The following is a 23,710-nucleotide window of genomic DNA, read 5'->3' on the forward strand; positions in this document are numbered from 1 at the left end:
GCGCTGGCATCAAGAGATGGCGCTACGTGTAACCCAGCCGAGCGCTGCGGTGTGACATTTGCCGAAAAGCCGCCCGGTGGACTGCGCGGCGGAACGGCATCGTGCTACAATCGATAACTGTGGGTTCTCGCCCCCGCTGTCGCCGGTGCCCTCCATGACGGCCGCTTGACACGGATTTCTGAAAGTTTGCCTTGAATTGGGACACAAGTGGCCCCGTGGTATCCGGCGGATACTGCGGCTCGGGGCCTGCTAATCGCGTCGTCTGCTACAGCTTTACGTAAGTGGCGTACACTGCTTGCTACTCGAGGCGTATGGCTTAGGAGCAACGAATTTGTGTTTCCTCACAACATGTTTCAAAGAAAATCTATATTGCTGACCCAAAGGATGGTTAGAGTCGCATAACATATATTCTACTTGCCCTGATCGCGGTGTAAATTGGATACCCGCTCGCTTAGCGTTAGGGTATAATTAAAATCAATGACATTTCAACAAACAGAAGGGCACTTGCAGCCGGGCACTGACGCACAACTGTTGCGTCAATTTACGGATCATAGATCATTTCTGCTGCACTCAAGGCGTTTTTATTATTATTATTGCATTTCCGATAAGTACGCGCGCGGTGCTTCCGCGAAGCTACCGCATAAGGATTCACAACCGGTGTACTACAATTTAATGCAATCAATTTATTAATCAGAGCTCTTATGTGTCAGTCGTTGAGCGTTTCTAATCATACTCCATTCGCAAAAAAAAAAAAATCGTGGATTTTGGGTAAACATTGAATGCGCTAGGCGCCCATATATGCGTAAGTTTTGAAATTGAGCTTAAATAACGGCCCCTTTAAATATTTTGCCGAGCCTACGGCACCGTACACTGTGAGCCAAGTGAGCCTTCATCTTCGCTTATTTATCTCGGCAGCAGCCTCGATCAGGTCGTGGTACATCGTAAAATTTCTGTTTGAAACCGTACTTGACTTCACGGCACGTACTTACAGTACTACATGGTACATACGTGTACCACCCCCCAATAAGTTTGTGTTTGTTTCACGCTTAATTATAAACGTATCACAGCTTTTTTGTGGCACTTCATGTTTTGATAACTACAACTTTCCACCCACCTGAAAAAAATATAAAAAGACGTTCTCGACACTGATCAATCCATGCACAATCAAAACCAATCCAGTTCGCGCAAGAAAGCGTCCTTGGCGCCATAGAAACAGTACCACAGTACGCGGCTTGCGCTTGCTGCGAGCTTGTGGGTTCGCTGCTGTTGATCCACACTGTGGATGTATGTTGTGCTTATCTCGGGCACCGTATTGCAAAGCGGTAGTGCACGCGGTTGTTCGTGACAATGTATAAGCTCAAGATTTTGTTGCGAAACTTGACATTCCGTGTATGGTAATCATAAACGCGCACATGAAAGCAGGTGTGTAAACACTCTGTGGGTGTGTTATCTGCTGGTCTACCTGTTGTCATATCTCGATCGCGCTGCGCCAGCGTCGACACTCGTGCTTACATAGAGAGGCATTTTTGCAGTTGATTTCCAGCGCTTGTCCCCAGGGATTTATCGTCCATAGTGATTGCATTGGGAAAATTCGTGGCCCGGCGAGTGCTGTGTTTATTACCGCGTAGTGCGTGACATGATCTTAACTCACTGCATGGTGGCCGACCGCAAAAGAGTGGTTTTAAAAACTGTCCCTCTTTTGTCGCTCAAAGCATGTGGTTGTGTGTGTTTTTTTTTTCTCTCCAGACTTCGCTACAGACATGACCAAACTCTGAGCAGAGTGGAATCAGGATGTTTGAAGGTGTCGTTGCACATCTTCTGAACAAATACTTGGGAAAATACATCAAAGACCTCGACAGTGAAAATCTCAATGTCGGAATCTTTAATGGTGAGTGCCTTTACCTCGGAAACAAATCAGTATACATGATAAGGCAGTGTTTAAGAGGGAACGCGGCTTTGAAATGACCAAACTTGTTTTGTTTTTTAATAACTATTGTATCCGCTTGTGTGCTTCTTTTTTTATGCTGTTCGGAAGTTACATAAAAAAAAAAATTGACTCGTGTACCGCGGGGGCTGTACATTGCTTGCGGGGAAACGTTCAATTGGCGTTTTTCTCCATAACGGGTATCTAGCTGCCTGGCTATACTCACCTTCAGAGCAATTTCTTCAAGACAGTTTTATCTATTTGGACCCCTTTTGTTTCGTTGCACTTCTAGGACCATAGTGCAGATCAAGGCATTTTTTTTCCTCTAATTTGTGAATTTTAAATTTCTTGCATGAAGTTTTCTTGTCACTCCAGATATGCCAACGGCAACTGCATCGCAAAAATTCAAAATCAGAGTTTGTGTTTTGCAAAAAAAGTTCTGAGAATGTCTTGACCTGTAGCATATGTCAGTACGAATGCAGTGAATGTTAAACCATATGCCTTAATTCTTGCTGCTACATTTTCTTCTCTGCAGCATTTTGACATTAAGATTCAGGAAAACAATTTTCTGAAGATAGAACAGAGAAACTGTGTGAGAGTAGTCAAATAATTATTTCCAATATGCTCAAAAAATTTCATTTAAATACATCTAGGACCATCGCAGCAGTGGCCTTTAGGTTGAGAATCTGCCTCGCATGCAGGAGGTGCGGGGTTCGATCCCCAGTGCCGCCGGGTACCCACCGGTGATACAATGGGTACAAGCTTCCCTTGACCTGGTGCTCGTCTTATTCAGGGTGAAATGCTTGGGAAATGGGTCTTCGACCCCACCTTGAGTAGAAGAAAACACCTTGTGCCATGGCGCTGTTTGGCCGCAGATGCTTTTGTGCCATAAAAATTCACTATCATCATTATCAATTCATCTAGAAATAAAAAAAATTGCTGAAAGCTCTGTCTTTCCTTAAGTTACCCACAATTAACGTATCTTCTATTTTTGACAGAAAAATGAGACTTACAGGCCCTTCAGTTGTGCTCTCAGGATCTTGTTAGGTTTGGATGAGACCTTGCAGCTTGGCATAAATTTTGTTTCAAAATTAGTGGTGCTTAATTTGTTTTTAAAAATAAGTTGTTCTTATTGATTTTGCTTTCTTTTTTTTGTGCTGTAATCATAACTTCGCCATTTTATCTACTATTCCGAATTCCCATGCTGTGTGTCGTGATGTTGAGTGAGAAATAGAAAACTGCTTCTCAGCTGTGTAGGATTAATTGTTTGTTTGCATAAACACCTATACTGTATTACATGAGCTGAACTGGAGTAGACTTTGTGTGCAGGTCACGTTGGGATATGTCTCTTTCCTGGCAGTATCTGCATCACACGGTTCAGAAAATTGGAGCAGAGAATTTTAGCACACTTATTGGAATACCTCCTCGTGAAAAGAGTGTTTTTTTCTTGCAGGCACCGTGCAGCTTACAGACCTCAAGCTGAAGGCAGAGGCCTTGGTATGTTTGTTTATGTACTCACCTTCCACCTGTACAAGGTTTTATTCACACTTGCGATTCATAAAGGCGAATGACCAGCTATGATTTTTGACCAAAAAACAGGTCAGCAGTGCTGATGGTCACACTAGCAAGTGTGTCCTGCTGGTCGCTTTCCCGAGTGGTGTCATTCATGAGAGTTGCTGGTCTTGACTCTTGCTAGCAGTGAGAAGCTGGGTGCAGAACAAGTTTCCATTCGCTTCCAATGCACCAGTGATTGGTTTAGCAGTGTACAGCTTGGGGTCGCAAGGCTGGAAAACAGAGTAACTTGCAGCCGTCTTGTGACTGCTTTTGTTAAAAACAGCCACACAACCTTCGTGACTTGCAAGTGTGAATGCACATTTATTACACGCTTTTTAACTTTTTGTTAATTTGTTAGCAGACTCTGACTCGCGGTCACTGCATTTCAGTATGAACTAGAGCTTCCCATTGAAGTCAAGGCAGGATGCATTGGTAAGCGGTGCTTCTTTCTTGTTTCTTCTTACTTGTTGATGGTATGGCAGTTCCTTTAAAAGTTGTCGTCCTGACTGCAAACCACTATGCTGTCCAGCATAGCATCACCTGGCTGAGCACTCCTCTTTCTCTTGGCACAGGCAAAGTATCTGTGGACATTCCCTGGCTGAGCCTGTCCTCGGAGCCCGTCCTCATCCACGTGGAGGATGTGCTCATCTTGGCAGGCCCCATTAGCGATGAACCATATGATGCAGAGAAAGAGCGGCTGCTGGCAAGGGCATGCAAGTCCAGGAGGCTTGAACTCTTGGAAGAGCCTCTTGCTGAGAATGAGCTTGGTGCGTTCAGGCTCATTTATCACAATCAGCTTTTGCTGGTTTTATATGGAAGGTTTACAAAAAGAATATGCAAAAGGAGGTCCCATTGCTGGTGACTCTCAGGACCTCCTCTTGTTGTCAAGTGAAAGTGCATACAAATAAAGCAGTGGGGAACAAGAAGTAGTGAAACACAAGCAGCTGGAAGAATATAACAATCAAAGAGTTCACTGAAGTAACTCTAAAGCAGGGATGTCATTTGTTTGCGGAAGTAAAAATGGTGAAATATGAGTAGTAGAGACAGTGCACTTGTGAACTTGGTATATTGACCATTCTGCTCAATGACGGCTCATCACGAATGTTTTGTTCTTTGTATGAATTCCTACCCTTTATGTAATGCCCCCATATGGGGGAACTTTAAGGTAATAAACTGAACTGAATTTACAGAGAAAAAAAAAATTAAACTAGTAATGGCTACACAGTAGTCGCGTTGTGAGGGCTTAGGCTCTTTCATGGGCTAGTGTCACAAAGTGCAGACACCCAAGAGAGTAAGACAATGGGTGATGATCAGTTGTTTTACCCTGAACGCATTTCTTACATGAAACAGAGTGAGAAGAGTCATTCTCTCGAGAAGACACTTACTATTACAACAAATGTGAAATGTCAGTTTGGGAAGTAATTACTCATTAGCATCTATCTGAGCACAGCCATACTGCTACAAAAGAACTGTGCATTTTTCTCATAAACATTATTCATTTGTTCTGTGTCAGGTGGATTCCAAGAAGTAATTATGCCTCTGACTGAAACCTACTTTTTCTTGGGGGATTCCTCTAAGTGCATTCAGCTTGTGTGAAATCTCGTACAGTGTGGCTGGCAATTTTTTCATCAGAATAGGGTAACATCAATGTGTTCTTGCAATTATTGTTGCTATTTTTTGTTCTTTATAATGTGACTTTCAGTAAGGTCTTATACTGCACTCGTTTTACGTTTTTAATTCTTATGTGTTTACTTCCACTACACACGTGTGTATGTGTGTGCTTGTTTGCATATGTGAGCTCGATTTGTTGCATACTTTTCTTGCTTAATTTTTTTATTACAAGCTCAGCAAAGCAGTCTAACAGCGTACTTAAAATTTGCACTGATGAAATGTGTGTAATTGAGGTTGTTTCGGTGATGTGACCACGCTGTCTTGCCTAGAATAGTAGCTCTAAACTTTGCTTGCTGATTTTTTTCCTTTGTTTACCTAAGATTTCTCTGTGCATGCACATGTGCATGCCATGCTGGAATTTTATGTGTTGCACCATTCTTTGGTTTCCTTTGGTTGGTATGCTAGCCACTTGGCAACTCTATGCAAGATAGTCTGACATAGGGCAACCAACAGGTGTAGCTGTTTCTAGTTTTGCCTCACTTTCATTGTCTGTAGACATGTTGCATGGCTGTCAAGCACCTTCACTTCTGAAATGCAGGGCATAGTACAGTACATTGCTCTCCACGGTTCTCAACATCAGCTCTGAAAAAGGGAGTACTAGTGCTTTCAGAAAAGAAAAGCTTCAAATGTGAATGGCTATTGCTGTCGTCATTTGTCCAGCTGCTAAAAGCTGTGATTCGGAAGTTTGTGGCATGGCTGTCTCTGTGATTTCTTTTTTCTTTGAAGAGAGCAAACAGGCTGAGAATTTTCTTTTCAAATGAATTTCTTTTTGCTTGCTTGCTTGATTGTGACCGTCAATCTGCTGTCATAACAAAGGAAGAATTTATTTTCCTTTTTTGTTCATGCAGACAAACCAAGAGGATTCTTTGAGAATCTCATTGGGACCATCGTGAACAATGTGCAGGTACGTTTTTAGTTTTTCTGACCATTCCTTTTTTCCAGCTTGAGCATACTCAAGGAAAAAAAATTGAGAATTGTTTCTTTTCATCCGGCCTGTGCTCTTCAATGTTCTCATGCAAAAACAAAATCTCTGGTGCAGATATCTGTCCAAAACGTGCACATTCGCTATGAGGATACAGTGAGCAGCCCCAAGTATCCATTTGGATGTGGCGTAGTACTCCAGTCTTTGACTGCCATCACCACCAGCAGCAAGTGGAAGCCCATCCAGTTGGACTCATCATCTAAGACCATCTACAAGGTGAAAGCCATTGTGAATTTTTCTTTGGCTTTCGTGCAGATTCTTATTTGCATGAGAGTAAAAAAATATTCAATCCTTTTTCTTTGTTTTTGGCGCAAATATGGGCTAATGTAAAAATTCTACCAGTTTTTTTGATAGCGCAGGTGCACTTTATGTGGACACGACTACGTACAGAAATAAGCTGTGACTGAACATGAATTTGAACACACTAGTTTTTTGTTTGCTTGAACAAGTGCTTAAACTGACTTTCTCACTTGTCAGATGACGTTAAGGTGATTGTGGGAACAGAAACACAAAATTTTAAAAACATGGCATGAAAAATTGGTGAAACGCATCTCATAATGTATACAGAGCATATAATTAATAAACAATATATTGATTAGTAGCAAACAATACGCAGTTATGATTGCGCTTAAATTCAAAAGCATCTTTCAAGCTTTCCATAAAAAGATGTGACATGTGCATTAAATTAACACTAAATTTTGTTTGGCTATTGGGGAAGGTTACCATTGCAAACATCAGTGCTCTGGGAAATACACGCCCTGAATGCATAGTGAGAATATTCTGCATTTGCATTATGCTCAACCTACAAAAATCCACATTATGTATCGGGATCAAAGTAATCCCTGGGACCCCTACTACCTTTTTCTCGCCCTTTCTATTATTTGTCTGTCCAGTGTCTTAAGCTTTTAGGGTTTGACCAAGTGTTCATAGACAGGGAAAGTTAGACAGCAAGCAGGCAATTGGCACGCATCACACTAGTATGCTTTCTGTGCACCAGAACTACCCTGTCATAACTTGGCACAGATATTCATGCATTGTTTCTTTGTTTGCAGCTTGTGAAGCTGGAGTCGTTCTCTGTCTACTGGAGTTACTGTTGCTCAAGCAGTGGTCTTATTCGACATCAGCTACCGTCCTCCAACTGGAAGGTGATTAACTCCTGTCAACATTATAGAAGTTTCGTTATGAGCATGAATGGTAGTTGGGTTACTTTGTGCCTAGTGCATCACGTTGAGCACTCCGCTAAGGTCGATTTCCTCCAAAATTTTCTGCTTGAATTAATAGTTAAAAGAAAAGTTTTTTTAATGTACTCTATGAACAGAAAATTATCACTTCACAGCTGTTATTTTAATTATGTTGATAATAGTAATATGATTACTAAGTTCTTGCATATTTTTCTCTTGACTGATAAGTTCACACTCCACCTAAGCACGCATTCCTTGTTTACAAATTCAAAATAACTTCAAAAGTGAGTATATATTATGCATCCAAAAGAAGGAAAAATACAACAGCACATAGCAGCATAAGCAAATAGAGCACACTTTCAGGTTTTTGTTGGTTGGATGGCCTGCTGCAGTTAATTTAATGCACTCAATGTAGTGCTCAAAAAGGTACTTACGGCTCATTGTTATATGAGCAAGACATTCATCTAATCTTTTCTTTTCTCTATCCCTCCCTCCTGCCTGTCTGGCTCCTGTTATGTCCTTCCACAGAATTTGATGAAAAAGGCCCTGCAGACATTCAGCATTGGAAACGACGAGTTTGACTTTGGTAGGTTTGTAAAGCTTGTTCAGTAAGAGCTGCTTGCTTGAATGCCTTGCTTTATACTCATGTTTTCTACCAGTTCTCAAGCCAATATCAGCAAAGGTTAAGATCATCTTCAACAAGTCTCTGGAAGCAAAGATCCCGAAGCTCCTTGTGGATGTTCTGCTGCAAGATGTGGCATTGCAGTTGTCTAGGCAGCAGGTAGGCCGCTTCTTTCTATTACTTTTTTTTGTTCAGGCTTGCTTCAAATGAAAAAAAAAAAGCACTCTTAGGAAAGGTGTTCCTCCTAGCCTGAGTTGCCTTGGGGCATTAAACCCCGTAAACCAAACGACTTGTAGGAAATAAACTCCACCTTAAAGAAGCCCTGAAACGATTTTGACAGCCATATCCTAATGTGATGAATCTATAGAAGTGGCCTTTGTGAGTGTTTGAGTCAAATTTAAAAGCTCTGCATGGACCCTATGATTTGCAAATGATTTTTAAAAATTGCTACTCACAACTGATTAAGGCGATACCTCACTGTGTATTGTTAACTGCCCCTCCCCTCTTACAAAGGGGGGAATCTGGGCAAACCTTCTCATTGGGCAGGCCCGATTGTCTTGGGCGGGATGTGGCAAGGCAGGGCACAGTTCCAGCCTGTTTTCTTTATTTTTTTTTATGCAGTGTCAGTGTGTATGAGCCAAGAAGAGGAGCTTCATTTTTAATCACTTATATTTTTGGTTTTAATGAAGCTAGCTTAAAAATTTTTGCGGTGCAGTGATGAGTGTTGGATTACCAATTACTCGTGTGCTTTTCCTAACCTTAGTAATTTTTGTTTCATGATCCCTTTAATGGCATTGTATGGAAGAAAAAAAAGCTTGCCTGTAGTTTAAAAGCTTTGTGCTCTGGGTTCTGATAAAAGCGAAGTCTAGGAGGTTCAGGACTATGGTGTAAACAAAGGTGGCCAGGGCAGTGGGAGCAGTTCTGGCGCTTATGACTGCTGTTCAACTTTTTTTTTTTTTACAAGATGTGTTATGTGTACGTTGAGCTTAGGTTGGTCTTGTGATTCCCCATCTGCAACAACCACCCTCTCCCCTCCAGAAACCTATATGAGCTTAGAAACGGGCTGATGGTTTTCACAAGCAAGTTAGTGAAAAATCAAGAAAGTAATCACTTTTTGCTGTATACCATTAGTTGACTTGAAAAAGAAATGTGCATATATTATGATGTTATGATAATAGTTAAAAAATCACAGCATTGCAGATACATGAAAAGAAAATACTGGAAAATAGAAATGTGCTGTGTGGCATTTCTATTCAACATTTAGACTGACAACCTGTTGACAACCTTTGCACTTCATATATGCATAATGCTGTGCTGACTAAGCCATAATGGTGGCCATAATGGTCACTGTCATTGTTCTTACTTTCATGGGCGTTCAGTGTGCGTGCGTGTGCATGTTGCAAGGAGAACATGCAGTCTGATGATGTCTTGTGTATTCTGGCCGGTAGATGCATGAGCTTGAACGCATTTCAACAGTTGTTGGTCTTGGTCAAGGGGTTCATCCTGGCCACATGGGGGAGTCCAAAAATAATGCAGCCGGTGCAGTATTGATGTATAACTGATGTTGGAACGAAAAGTAGGAAGCAGGAGGTCTGAAAAAGGGCTGTTTGAGCTTGCTGTTTCTTGAAGAAGGCCAAAGTGGAAAAGAGGAGCCCATTTAGGAAAACAGCTCGCTATTTGAAACAATGACACCAAGTTGAGGATATACTGTTAGCCTTGCTCATTACGGCAAGGGTCATTCATCCATCATCGTTCATTTCTAGTTTATGCAAGTCTCTGTCCTCCCATTTCCTTTCGTCTAGCTCCTTGAGTTTATTACCAGCAACAAGAAGTCTCAGTCATACTGTGTAGAATAACTGATGCCTGTCCTTAACTGGCCTGCTGTCTAGAGCTAACACTGTTCTTTGCTGACCTCATCCTTTCAGTACCTGGAAATGATTTTACTTGGCCAGTCTTTCACACTGATGGAGATCAACCAGCGCTACCGGAAATACCGGCCGAACATTCCTTGCAAAGGCAATGAAAAAGTGTGGTGGAAGTATGCCTATGATGCGGTTGTCGGAGAATATGTCAGGCCCTACTCCTGGAAGGCGATAAAGGAACACAGGTGGGAGATGGATGCCATTGTTCTGTGTGCCACTTCACAAAGTGTCCAATGAGTGCTGGTCTAGCTTCTTTTGCACCTACACCAAGCAGCCAGGTTGTGGTTTGGCAACTCTTAAAAAGGATGCTAAGGAAAATTCGTACCCAATTTTTGTTCTTCGTAAGATTGGTTTGTTTGGCTTTTTTTTGTTTCTGTTGACAGTTGTTTGGCAGCAAAAAATTTATGGCTGAGAAACTTAAATTTTGAAGATGAAATGTATTTTTTCCTGTCTCTTTATTCTACTGGTAACGTTGATAAAGGCATCAAGAGAACTATGGACTCCATTATGATCACTGACTCGTAGTCGATGGTGATGTGGGCTAGTATCAGAGATCTGCAAAAAAGTACTTCATGTGATCAGTTTTGTTGTGAAAATAACCTGGCTTGGTACTGCTTTAATTTTTTGGCCTTTTCTAGCTTACATAAATTGTGCTTAGTAAAAGCAGCCTCTTTGTCATTAGAAAATTGTAATAATCTTTTTAGGGCAAATTCATTTTGTCCTCTGTGTCTCTTTAAGCTGGTCAAAAGAATACGGAGGTTGCAGTTGTTGACAGAGCACCAACTGCTTTTATATAGTATTGCAAGTGAGTGAGCATGATTGAACAGTCTTGCGATAGAGCTTTTATTCTGTAGATTTCTTCATTCGGGGGTGCCTGGAGCAATGTTGATGAGCTTCTTTTGCGCGCAAATAAAAATCTTGTAGCTTCAAGTTATTCGTGATTATTAACACATCTGTTATCTTCGAAGCCACTGTGGTAAGTCATCTTGCTGGACGTGGCCGTGACAACTATTCCTAGAATGTTTGCAGTGACAGTTTGAAAAGGTATTTTTTTGGTGACATATGCAACCCTTTATGCAGGCAAAACTATCGCCAGTACAAGGAGATGTACATAAAGCGGCTGCAGATGCCGAATGATGCGGAAATTCGGGTTGATGTCCAGATGCTGGAAGACAAGCTGAATATTGCCAATGTTCTCATGGCTAGAGAAGAGGCCAAACTGGAAGTGAGTGTCCTTTTATATTTTGCTTCCTGCTTGTAAAAAGACCATTCAACAATGTCGGCAAATGACGTTAATTTGCGTTAACTTCTGGTAATTAAAAGAGGAATAGACAGGTTAAGGGTGTGTTTAAACATTCTTCTATGTGCCTACTCGCCCCCAAAATAATGACCAACGGGCACATCAAATGTTGTCATGCATCTAGACATCTATGCTTGTTAAACATGTAGTTGTGCTCTTATCATATGTTTTGCTTGTGCAGCAGCTTCAGAAATGCAGATAGTAGGCATTTCTATTTGAAAGGTTAACTTCAGTCCGGAGCACTAGATTGACTTCGAAGTGAAACACACATGCGCTTTCTAAATGCATAGGCTTGATTTGGTGTTTTGCTTTTTCTTGCTGTGGGCAGTATTCACTCATCTTTTGTGTGTTTGTGAACAGGTCACATAGTACTGATGAAATTTTTCAGCTGCCAGACAAAGGGTTTAGGTGGAAATCTTCTGGGGCACTTGACTGGGATTCTGCAATCCTGGCTGTGCAATCCTCTTGATCTTGTAATGTCAGCAATGTAGACAAAGCACTCAGGGTGGGAATGCGCACCTTAAGACAAGCACCACCTTGCAGCTCCTACGCAGCGAGCCGAACCGTGCTGTGCCACGGAAGAAGGATGTGGGCTGGTGGGCCTCCTGGTTCGGCAGCAGTGCAGCGGATGAGGCAGAGGAAGAGATTGAGGTGATTGGCGAGCGGGAGCGCAGCTTCTGGTCCCGCCTCACCCCAGAAGAGAAGGAGAAGCTGTACGAAGCGATCGAGTATGCCGATGCTTCCACTGAGGTGCCTGAACACTACATCGCCCACAAGGTGGGTCTCTGTTACTCTCACACACTCTCTCTAGTGCTGCTGGCACCATTGCCAGGATGGGGCTCCGCTGTTTCTCTCCTTCTGTTGTTTGTCATTTCAATGCATGGAATGCATTACTTGTTACATTTAGACTTTCCCATGTCCTGTCTACCCCTTTCTGGTCTCACGTGGTTCGCTTGTTTTCGTCTGTCTGTCCGCCCACTCAGGTGCACACCTGTATACTAATGTCACTCTTCCCCTACTCTGCTCCTGTGCTTATACCATGCAGAGGTGCACCTTTGCACCAATGCGGACACCGAATGCCATGAAACCAATTAACACGTCTTTTACAGCTAGCATTGATTACATGAGCTGCAGTGGGAGGCCACTGAAACCCGCGTGTGTTATCACAAGCACAGGTGGGTTTTTATTAAAGCTCTGGTAAGATGAGCAAAATGAGAAGTCGTCTACTGCACAAATGAAATGCACTCAGACAAAGGTAATCCAGGCATAGCACAAATCACCACATTTCAAATTTTTTGGTCATTTTTAGTTTGCTTTGCCTGGTTTTGCCACATTTCGCCTGTTGCTTTACCAATGGCACGCATTTCGTGGTAGAGAACAACGGTGCCTCACTTATGTGTGCATGTCATTTAGAGTGGCCTATCTTTCAGGGTCCTCAAATAGGACCTTGCTAATGACTCGCTGAAATGTGCCTTCAGACATGATGTGATGACCTGCCACGCAGGTGAACTTCACATTGGCCAACTGTACACTGTCCCTAGTGGGCAGCACCAGCGGCCACGAGGTGCTGGTTGCCACGCTGAGCCAGTTCCTCACCAGTCTTGAGACGCGGCCCGGTGCTCAGGCCTTCAAGGTGTCGGCGCGCACTGAAGGTTTTGTCATCGAGGGCGCTTCTAGCGACCATGACTTGGTCACCGTTCTCTCTGTCGACAAGTCAGCCAGCGGTGAGAAGTGCCAGCTTTTGTTTTGGGGAACTGTCAAGAAAAGTCTGGTTGGGGGTGTAAACGGGTGTCTTACACTCTGTCGTCTCTGCAGTTATCAATCAATCAATCAACCGATCGATCAATCAATCAATCAATCAATCAATCAATCAATCAATCAATCAAGCAATCAATCAATCAATCAATCAATTCAGTTTGCCTCGGTACAACATTTAATGCTACTATCCAATGGAAGCAAATACAGGCGTTCCTTTATGTTTTGCTTATTTGTATCTCTGGAAACGACCTGTGATCTTTTTGCTTGCCTGCATACACTTTGCTTTGTCAACTCAGCCTTTGGACCAGCCACATGTCGAATGATACAGTTTGTCTCGGAAAGAAAAAAGAGCAACTATGGACTATACCCAGATGGGGCAAGCCATTTGTTATTAAAGCTTTTGTACTTTATGTGGGAATATCGTTTTCATTGCACCAAATTAATGATATTTAATCAGTTAAAAGATTATTGATTCATTTAATGATTGGAATATCAATTTTGTCTCGGTGTGTTAATTTTATGTTTCTCTGTCACTTTGTCTTGCAGAGATCTCCCCGCAACATGTGTTTGCTTTGGACTTTGAGCAGAATCCACTAGACATAAAGGCTAACTATGGAGTTATGCTGTATGCAGAACCTATTGAAGTTGTTTACAATGAGGTAAATGTTAGTTGTTTTTTTTTTCAAACAAATATATATTATTTTTTTCCAACACATGTGGTTATTTCAAAGAAAAAAATGTTATTAGGCCAAAGAGAGTTAAATAAGCCATTGAGATTTGTCTACATTGTCAGAATATAATTTGAATTTTTTTTAATGGGCAGTCTTAATGTGTTGGTGTTGTCTTTGCAGTATCCTCTTAAAAGAGGTCGTTCAAGCTGCTGTCAGTCTTGCAGGACAACAGCCTATGCTTCCTGCTCAGTCACACTTCACCAGTAAACCATGACTCAAATGAGCTGTATCCTGCTTACTTGGTGTTTCTCCAGATAATTATTATTCACTATAATGCTTGCAGGAAAAGCAAGAGAGAACTGGACAGCTTTTATTGTAAGAAGTTTGTTGGCTTTGTACATTTTTCCTTTCTCTTATTTCAGCATTCAGTGTCAGAACTGCTGACATTCTTCAGCATTCCAACTGTTTCTGCGTCTGACATTCGTGGCCTTGCCGCCAAGCAGCTCAACACAATAGCAGAGTGGAGCAAGACTGGTCTTCTGCATGCCTTAACACATCGCAAGGTGAGCTTCGAGATTTATCCTGTCAATTCAGATTGTTGGCTGGCCATCACAATCTATGAGATTAAGTTTCAGAAGGCTCAGCTGTGTAGCACGGATTTTTGAATGATTGCCCATCAAAGAGACATGAAAGACAACTCTGTCAGGCTTTTGTTTTCAGTAAAATTCAACAGCTTGTCCTATCATGACTCTCTCAACATTTGTTTGGGAGTAGAAGATGCTTTCAATGCTAAAAAATTTGTAGTTTGATGTTGAGTTATTTTTTTAACGTGCTGTCACTCAGGCTTTTTGTCCTCAGTACAATACGTACTCAGTCTCACTAAAACAGCCTGGTACCATGGAGCCCAAGGGCAGCATTAGTGAATCGCAGTTTGCAGAACGTTTTTTAAGTGTCTGCAGTTTTGTGAATTCAGTCTTTAACTTAATGATGCTGGCTCCACTTTCTACAGTGCTATGCTGTTGTAATAAGACAGAGTGCTGTGGGTAGTCAGATATCGGCAGTGTGGACATGACAAGCCAAATCGTGCGGATTACCAGCCTCGTGTTCAGAGGGCCGTCCCAAGTTCAGAGTTATCAATGTCCTTGAATTATGAAACAGCGAGATTGCACTTTGCTTGCATACTCCATCACTGTCCTGACTAGAAATGGAAAAGCTCCGGTACCTTGTTTTTGCACTGAAATTCTGCAGATTGTTTTTCTCATGTGTCCCTTACTCCTCTGTAGTGGCTGCTTGTGGGTGCTTCACTTCCTGCAATCTTCTTTAGTGCCTTTTCATGATGCACCCATGCTTTACACGTGCTCATGTAAAAAAAAAAAAATGTGGTGTTTGAACATCTTTTGGCCGTCTTTCATTGTTTCTCCCAGACATTCTTCTTCAACATTGAATTCAAGTCCCCATACTTTGTTGTACACGAACATGGATCATTCCAGAAGTGAGTGCTCAGTTTTCTTCCTTATCTTGTTCAAGGGTTCTCAGACTGGGTTGTCCGTAGAACTCTTGCGTTCCTTGGAGTGCTTCTTGGGCTCTCCAAGGACCTGCTGTATCCATGCATGCCTCAACTTCCAGTTTTCATTTTATCACTGTATTTAGCGACTAGTCGAACTGTATTTGCTCTGTTTGCAAATATATAGTATTAATAATGACTGGTTGCATTGTTTCACAATGCACATTGCATTGCATTGCATTGTTTCACAATGCAATCAGTCATTATTATTTGAGTACTTGCACTTTCTGAGGGGCCGTATGCATGCACTTTCATTTTATATTGAGATTGAGAAGCCATGATTAAAGATTGAGAACCCATGGCCTAGTTCATGCCATAAGAGACTACTTAAACTTTACATGGCTGCAAAAATGGTTGCCATGGTTGTTTCAATGAGGGCAGGCAGATTCGTGTGGGAATTTTATTGAGAACTCAATTGCACATTAACTGTAAACCATGTAAAGTTCAGTGGTTATCAGCAGCCTGTTGTGTTGAGGCTTCTGTTCAGAATAACGGCCTGAGGGGTGAGTTGGTGCATGATGCGCATGTGGTGTCTCTTTCTTACTAGTGTCCTTGTTGCGCCACCGTTCATTTCATCAGGCTTCTGTTGTGTGACATTGTGCATGGGTGGATAGGGGAACATAAAAGACACACAACAGATGCTGCTAATGCCTGATAATTGTGAAACGGCTGAAGCACACAGCTAACACCAGTGCAGGTCCTACATCCTTGAAGATATTGAAGAAACACTAACAGTGAAGTGCTCAAAGGTGTAGTGGCAAGGCTTTGCTTTTGGCTACTTGCATTTCAGGTTCTGCACTTATATATTTGGATTGTAGACTGCATTTTCCTTTTCACTGATTTTGCTGGGTATTTTAATGTAAGGTTTTCTTTTGTCACAATGCAGGGCATCCCACTAAGAGTGTAATCAGAACCGTTGTATACTGTGGGAACGCATCCTAAGCAGTATTGTTGGCAGGTGCCTAATGCAAGCAATATTTTCATTTTTTGACGCCCTCATTAAATACTGTACTTCAGGTTTCAGGTAGATGAAAAGCTTTTGTTTACAAAAATCCCAAAGCATCAAAAGAAACTCTCAGCGGCAAACTTTTTCCTTTCCTCTACTATAAGCAGAGCAGATAGTAACTAAAACATTTTTAGCAGAAGAACATATTATGAATACTTCTTACTGTCTGTTTCCATAGTGTACCTTAGTTGGTGCAGCTGCATGTGCTATCACATCATTTGAAATGTGGAAAGAGCGCTTAGAAAATGGCTTTCTTTCTTCTTTCTTCATCCTTAATTCCTTTCTTCATTCCTTTTTTTCTGCTTGAAACTTTCCTTGTACCTTGGGCAGTTTGAAAGGTAATAATTGACATTTGCTCTTTATTTGGGTAACTACGAATAGACATACATTTCTATTTGCACTAGGCAAGTGCCAACGATGCTGCTTCAGTTCTAATTCTAGAATGTCTATCGCTCGTGAACGCCTTGTTTGAGAAAAGCAGTTTTTGAACTGTCCAGTGAAATGGTAAACTGGCCATTGAAGTAACTCTTAGGTGGCATCATTGACATTGTGTGGTGTACTGCGAGCAATGTGTCTGACTAGTTTCTGCTGAATGGTCAGCTTGGTTTGTCTTGACTCTTTTTTTTTACTTTTTTGTCTTCCTAGGAGTGGCAACATCCTGGTGATCGACATGGGAAAGTTGAGTTTCAAGAGTGATCTCCAAAGCGACTCCCTTCATCTCGAGGTGATTTCATGCTTTTTTTTCCTCGTGCTGTGTTGTCTGTGAGGGATTCAAAGTTTGACATTGGTCCAGCAGTAAATCCCATGCATACAGCATATACCGTATTTACACGATTGTAAGTCGGCCTATCTTTAAAATTTGAAAATCCGAAGTGGGGGGGTCGACTTACAATCGAAACGAAAACATCGCACTATAAGTAAAGGGGAGACAAACGAGATATCGGGCATGCTACAGCATGGTTGCATTTTTGCTGCACGGCTCCGTCACATCGCTCTTGGTGCTGGCCTTGAGCAGCTGCTATGTCAACGTACGGAACTGGCATACCATCCCCACACGTGCGGGCGGCGGCCGATGGTGGCTATTGATAAGCAGCAAACTAGTACCCCACACGTGGCTGCTGACTGCGGTTGCTGATAAGCGGCAGCGGCGGCCCGATAACACAATCGCGTTCTACGGGAAGCTCAAGCTTCCAAGTTTTCTTTTTACTTTCAAATGCGCGCTCGGCGTTCAAGGGAGCATGATAGTTGATGGAAGGGCCGCTGTTGCAATCGAGGCGGCACCCCCACTCGGAACGGCAGCGATGCCGGGGAGTGTCGGCAGCCGACGGAAGAGCCAACGCCATTCGCGTGTAGTTTCTCTTTGGCTCTGACGCATTTGACTACTGCCGGCCGCATTTCACAAGTTTTTAATGTAGTGCTTCGTCAGTCATCATTTGTGCTCCAGGTCCGGCAAGCGACCGGCGCTCGTTCATAGCTACATTCAAAATGGCTGCCATTTTTTACGCCGAAGAAACGAACAGCCGCGCGCCAGGCCGCAAGTTCGACGTTTGCAACGGGTGATACAGGTGTGGCAGCTGCAGTGAGGAAAATTTTCAGCTGTTCCATGCGATGTCGTGATGTGGCTGTTTGCGAAGTGTGGGATTTTGCTGTGCGACGACGTTAGAACGACGTGCTGTGGGACAGCAGCAGCAATCACGACGGCAGTGCTAGTCAGGATGATGGCGCAAGTGTGGACGAGTAGTCCAGTGACTAATACATTTTCGTTTTGGAATGTGTCCACGGGCACACCCGCGCGCGGCTGCCGATAGCGGCTGGCGATAAACGGCACCCACTGGATAATGCTATCGCGTTCAACTATTCAAGGCCAAGCTTAAACAACCTCGGAAGTTTTTTTATTTTTCGGAAATGGGATTTGGGGGGGTCGACTTACATTGGAGTCGACTTACAGTCGTGTAAATACGGTATCTGTTAACAAATCGAAGCATGTATGTTCCAGCCACATGTACAGCCACGTCTACATGTACAGCACATGTACATAATCCCTTGCATAAATTAGGCTGGTCATTGATAAGAAAGTTGTAAATCTTGCAGAAACGAGACCGGTGCACTATCTTAGAGAGAATTTATTTTATGAAGCAGTAAAAGTACCTTTGATGCAGTTAGGTGGGCCTGTTGACAAGGTGAAAAAGACTTTTCTGTAATGATGATGAGGTGAGGGGGGGAGGGACTTAATTATATGCAGGAAATGAATACAGGTACTTACAGTGTATGTCTCTGTGGTGAATGCCGTCTTGCTCATTGTACACTGAAACTTTTCAGGATGCGACCAAGATGGAAATTGAAGAAAAGCTCTATGACAGGTTCAACGTGTGCCTGTCTGACATTCAAGTGCTGTTCACCGACTCGGGTATGCCGTTTTCTCCTTTACCATGGCTATTAAAAGTGGAGATCTTTGGGGCACCAGCTGCTTTCGCTACTGGGCACCAAAGGGGCTCAGTAGTGAAAGCAGCCAACAGCTGAGGAGCAGAAAATAATTCACAGCTGCATGACTAGCACTTTTTATGAGGGATTCTCAAACTGTATTTCGTGGCACCCTTGGGTTATTTGGAGTGCCTTCAGTGTTCTATGCATCCACCAATCCCTACCTTTCCTTCACGTGTTTTATTTTGGCTGTAATCATACTTTAATTCCTTATGCCAGACTGCTTCACCATACAGTCAGTGATTGAATTTGTGCATATTTTGAGAGGCCATGCGTCTGCATGCTTTTTTTTTATGAATGCTTGTTTGGCATGAATGGATGAAAAACAAGACACTTGGAGTGTCTCAGCACCTTTTGAAAGCTGAGGTTAAAAAGACAGAAAATTCCTGATGCACATTCTTGCATGCTTCAGATTACCTGATAATTTCTAAAACGGTGCATTAAACTGTGAACTTGCTTTCACAGATTATGTAACACATTTTCCAGGTGTCTGCCTTGTCAGAGTTAAAGCTGATTGAGCACCATCTTAACGTTTGTTGGGAGCCTGTCTGTGGAGGTGTGCCCATAAATGTAGGCGTTTGTCCACGTGTTTCGTCTTGTTCTGTTCTTGCTTGAGGGGAGGTTGCTGCCATGCTGCTGAGCAGGTGAAAGGGTTATGCAAGCCAGTGGGCTTGGTGCATGCTTTGGCAGCAGAAATTGAGGGGTGCACTTTCTTGCCACAGGTGATGAGTGGAGAATGGCTCGCCTGCTTCCCGAGTCAGAGATGCACCTGGTGCCCAAGATTAAGGCGCAGGCCCTCTTTTCCAACAGTGTCAAGCCTGACTACCGACACCTGCCCAGGTGAGGCTTAAGTGTGTACACTTATTTGTCTCTGTTGCTGAGTTCCACTAGTACTGTGTTCCTCGAAACACTTTGCCTCCTGGGAATGCTTTTTATGTTTTCTGACAACCCAAATACATGCATGCCTCAACCCTCTCTTCTCTTTTCTTTACCTACTTCATTTTGGAACTGACCACTCTGTGATTGCTTATAGCAGGCTACCACCACTTTGTGGAAGGGCTATATATTCACGAGTTCTTTTTTTGCATGCACATCAGGAAGGAAGAGACAAAAGCCAGGATACATGGGGCTCCTGAGCACCTTTTAAAAACTGTTGTGGTGACCCAGGGTTAAAACATGTGCAGTTCCTGGTCTAGCATCGGAGACTGACTGGCCTTGGAACAGCTTTCATGACCAAGCAAAATGTTAGGTCAATCTGAAATGAAATTGATTTTTGGGAAAAGGAAGTGACGAAGTATCTGTCTCACATGTCGGTGGACACCTGAACAGAGGGAGCAGTAAGTGAAGGGATAAGGGAGGGACTGAGAGAAGAAAGAGAGAAAGAGGTGGGGTAGTGGAGGTCTCGGGAATAATTTTGACCACCTGGGGATCTTTAATTTCGCCTCCATGGAAACGTGGCCGCCGCAACTTGGTTGGAACCCCCCGGGTACTCCAGATCAGTAGCCGAGCACCCTAACCACTGAGCCACTGCGGCAGGTTAGGTTCAACCTCAAAAATGATTTTATGACATGAATATTTGTATGCATATTTTTAGCGATCAAGTGTGTTGCTGGTGTAGCAGAAGCAGTACTAGTTTTCATACCTTTGCTGGAAGACACTGCTTGATGCTTGGCAAGCACGCAGGTTCCTTTTTTTGTGATGGGGAAGGTCCCTTAGCAATGAACAAAGCGCTCTTCAACTTTTGTTTTCCAGGCACAAGCTGAACGTCTCAATTTCAAGCCTGAAACTGAACTTGTCAGACAGACGCCTTGGCCTCCTAGTTGAATTTGCCCACAACTTCCCGCTGCCGCATCTGCTGACAATTGGTGATGCCGTCGACGGGCTCAGCAAGGAACGCCTGGAGGAGATGGTGTGCGAAGCGTTCAAGGTGAGGCCTTCAGCTGGTTCCATTGCCGGTGTGTTCACAAAGCATGTCAGCACTAGTTAAGACATTATTGTATGGACGCAGTGCATCAGTCCAGCTTGCAATCAGAGTGCTTGAGGTCGAAGACACCAAATTTTTGATGTATGTCCTTTGTAATGGTGTGTAAGACATTAGTAAGTATAAATCATCACATGGAATTTGCTTACACTCTGTAAATAATTCATAGTTGAATCTCTTCTTTCACGTCATTTCAGTTTTGGTTAAACAGCTGAATGGTGACTGGGACGTCAACTTGGACTTCAGGTCGCTTGAGATGGAAAGAAAACTGCAATATGCTTGTTCATTTGTTATTATTCAAACTCTTGCAGCAGGCTGGCTTAGTAGTCAGTGTGAATTAAAGGGATGAAGTAGCGATTATATTACAGCTTTTTTATGCCGCACACGACCTGAAGACCAAGTTGAAACCAGAACAGCATGAGGGAAGAAATTCAATCATACAAAATTTTTTTACCGGGGGTGCGTGAATTCTACAAAGGTGTATACGTTTGCTCATGTCTTAAAAAGAAAATGCAAGCAAGAGAAAATGCAAGCAAAAATTTGCTACTCTTTCGAAAGAAGGGATACCAAATTTTTGTTGCGTTTTTGTTTTTATAATAGTGTGCTACGCATTTGCGAACGTGGATTGCTATGTGGGCTCACCTGCACCTAGTCAGTAATCTTTTTTTTGTCTTGAAGTTTGTTTTGGTTTCAACAGCTGAGTGGTAGTTGTGGCATCGCAGCTGGGGTGGAGGTCACTTGAAGCAAACAAACACTGTGGTATACTCACTGCTTTACTGTTGATTTCTATAGCAGCTCTTACATTATCGTTCCTCAGAATCCATAGCAAGAACAAACAGCATTACTGCTGTTTGTTCTTGCGATGGATCCTGGTGACATCACAGCTGAGTTGCTATGACAACTCCAGCTGTGATGTCATAGCAGTACAGATCTTGAGACTTGAGAGCTGCATTGGAGAAAAACCTGACCAGTGGTCATTAGAATTGCCGCGGCAAAGCTGGGACTGCAATCACCTCAGTTATTATTGCTGAACACGCCAAGCGTGCTGAGTGTCTGAGTGCACCGCAGGCGGGGTTCGTGAGAGTCAGCACAGGGTCGGGAGCAGACATCGTACACGTCTGTTTGCTTCCAGTGCCAGAGGAGAACTCGGCTCTAGTACGCTCCAGTGATGTGGCCAAGCATGGGGCACGCTGAGCTGCGCTCTGCTTCTGCATGCATCAGAATGCAAGCCGGCTGTTAGTTTTTGTACACTCCGCTTGTGGCGCGGAGGTTCTGCTCTCCTCTCTCATGCTTTTTGATGAACACTGTGGCTCTACTCTATTTCCCTTCACTTTCTCTGTGGTTCTTCTTACGATGAGGTTTCATCCTCCAACAATGGTGCTGATGTTTTGACAGAACGGCCCTGCCACTGCTTACAAGCAAAAAATTCTATTGTAAATTATTGTTCGGCACAGGTAAATTCCATGTGGTTATCCATGTTTGCTAACATCTTGCGTATTATTCACAAGCAGGAAAAAAACATGAAAATTAGGTGACCCTACTTCATTAATTAAGGCAAACGTCTTGATGATGTGATTAGTGTTTACTGTGAATGCCAGTATTTAAAGAGATAGGGACACCAGATTTGTGATTGTGCATTGTTTCTTTGGATTACACACACAGAAAATAAACAGTCAGTAAACTTCGGTTGCCACCACATCGAATTTGGCCAAACCTGATGAATAGTTTGATTTTTGTTTAATGTTGTTTTGGTTTTGGTTTCAACAGCCGAACGCTGGCTGTAGCATCACAAATGAGTTCACAGGTCACATGGGGCATAAGAATCTGCAATGTGATAGCAGTATTTTCATTTGTTGTCGTTCCAGCTTTTAGGGCAGGCTAACGCAAGATTTGGGGGGAATTAAAATGACAGAACAGTGATTTTATCGCGCTTTTGTATGACTTACTTAACGTCAACATTGACTCAGCTTGCCTGTCATGTCATAACCATCGTGCAGTGGTTAAACTGAAACCGAAACACGTTGAGAGACAAAAATTGCATTATGAACTATTTAGCGGGGGCATGCGAATTTTACATAATGATCTATGCATACCAACGCCTTACTCATCATTTCAGAATAATGAACAAGCAACCAGAAATTCGATGTCCACAGTTTTTTCAAATCTGGATACCGGTTTAAAATATTATTTAAAGCTGACCTAAATGATCGCACCAATTTGAAGACAGCACTTAAAGTTTGTTCAGGCATATCATGCTTGGTACGGTGTGACATTCACAGTGCTCCCAGAGCACCTACCGGTTCGTAATAAGGGAGCTATTACTCATTGGCCTCCACACAAGCGCAGCCATACAGCTACAAAGGAAAGCTATACAGCTGCCACACAAACTTCGTAGTTAAAGAAAAATTCATCCTGGTCTGGGGTTCGAACCCCGGGGCCACCGCTTCACCGGGGCAGTGGTCATGCTAGCAGTCCCAGTTAGCTCCGTTGGTAGAACGACTGCTCTGGTGAAGGGGTGGTCTTGGGTTCAAACCATGAACCAGGACAAAATTTTCTTTAACTGTGAAGTTTCTGTGGAAACTGTGATAGCTTTCCTTTGTAACCATATGGCAGCGCTTGGGTAGATGCCAATGAGTAATTGCTTCCTTATTACAAATTTACTCTACCTTGGGGATTCCTCTAAACTTACATTGGACCGCCTACCTGTTTCTGGTTCTTTTTTTCATTAGGCTGATGAAGACACAAAAATCGAGCCCTCAAGCGAAGAGTTGAAGCTCATAAAAAAGCACGTCACTCAGGCTCCAGTTGCTGCAGCGAGCAGGCCATCACGATCTTCCACTCAGCTTTCCATTGCTGGTACGCGTTCCAATTTATGTTCACATCTCTCTTTCAAACTGTCAGCATCAAAAGAAATGCAAATAGTACTATTCAAGCACGAACAACAAAATAAGAACATTTTATGTAAGGGACAATAAATGCTTGCATACATCTTGCATATGCACTTCAGCAATGACTGCTTTTCAAAGGTCACAACTTGTTGCATTTGTTGGTCACGTTCGAGGTGCTCTGTTTGTTTTTCACTTGTTGCCAACA

General features: G+C 42.9%; 1 protein-coding gene across 6 annotated transcripts in view; it reads left to right on the plus strand.

Moving 5' to 3' along the window:
- The first annotated feature begins 78 nt into the window (after positions 1-78).
- The window catches only part of LOC144098908 (intermembrane lipid transfer protein VPS13A-like), a 105,354-nt gene continuing 81,722 nt past the window's right edge, over positions 79-23,710 (plus strand). For 2 of the 6 annotated variants that reach the window (XM_077631853.1, XM_077631859.1), the window contains exons 1-22: positions 79-277; positions 1,747-1,888; positions 3,378-3,421; positions 3,868-3,910; positions 4,051-4,245; positions 5,998-6,053; positions 6,189-6,347; positions 7,184-7,276; positions 7,841-7,898; positions 7,972-8,093; positions 9,860-10,041; positions 10,937-11,081; positions 11,700-11,933; positions 12,661-12,880; positions 13,461-13,573; positions 14,008-14,148; positions 15,010-15,077; positions 16,801-16,879; positions 18,475-18,562; positions 19,359-19,476; positions 20,389-20,563; positions 23,347-23,473. In XM_077631853.1, coding sequence (XP_077487979.1) covers positions 1,792-1,888; positions 3,378-3,421; positions 3,868-3,910; positions 4,051-4,245; positions 5,998-6,053; positions 6,189-6,347; positions 7,184-7,276; positions 7,841-7,898; positions 7,972-8,093; positions 9,860-10,041; positions 10,937-11,081; positions 11,700-11,933; positions 12,661-12,880; positions 13,461-13,573; positions 14,008-14,148; positions 15,010-15,077; positions 16,801-16,879; positions 18,475-18,562; positions 19,359-19,476; positions 20,389-20,563; positions 23,347-23,473 — 2,557 coding nt within the window. In that variant the 5' untranslated portion in view covers positions 79-277; positions 1,747-1,791. Of the gene's footprint in view, positions 278-1,188; positions 1,423-1,532; positions 1,628-1,746; positions 1,889-3,377; positions 3,422-3,867; positions 3,911-4,050; positions 4,246-5,997; positions 6,054-6,188; positions 6,348-7,183; positions 7,277-7,840; positions 7,899-7,971; positions 8,094-9,859; positions 10,042-10,936; positions 11,082-11,699; positions 11,934-12,660; positions 12,881-13,460; positions 13,574-14,007; positions 14,149-15,009; positions 15,078-16,800; positions 16,880-18,474; positions 18,563-19,358; positions 19,477-20,388; positions 20,564-23,346; positions 23,474-23,710 lie in introns of those variants that run through there. The other 4 variants (XM_077631857.1, XM_077631856.1, XM_077631855.1 and 1 more) reach the window with 4 other exon arrangements.

This window comes from Amblyomma americanum, chromosome 7, assembly GCF_052857255.1.
Source record: "Amblyomma americanum isolate KBUSLIRL-KWMA chromosome 7, ASM5285725v1, whole genome shotgun sequence".
NCBI classification, from domain to species: Eukaryota; Metazoa; Arthropoda; class Arachnida; order Ixodida; family Ixodidae; genus Amblyomma; species Amblyomma americanum.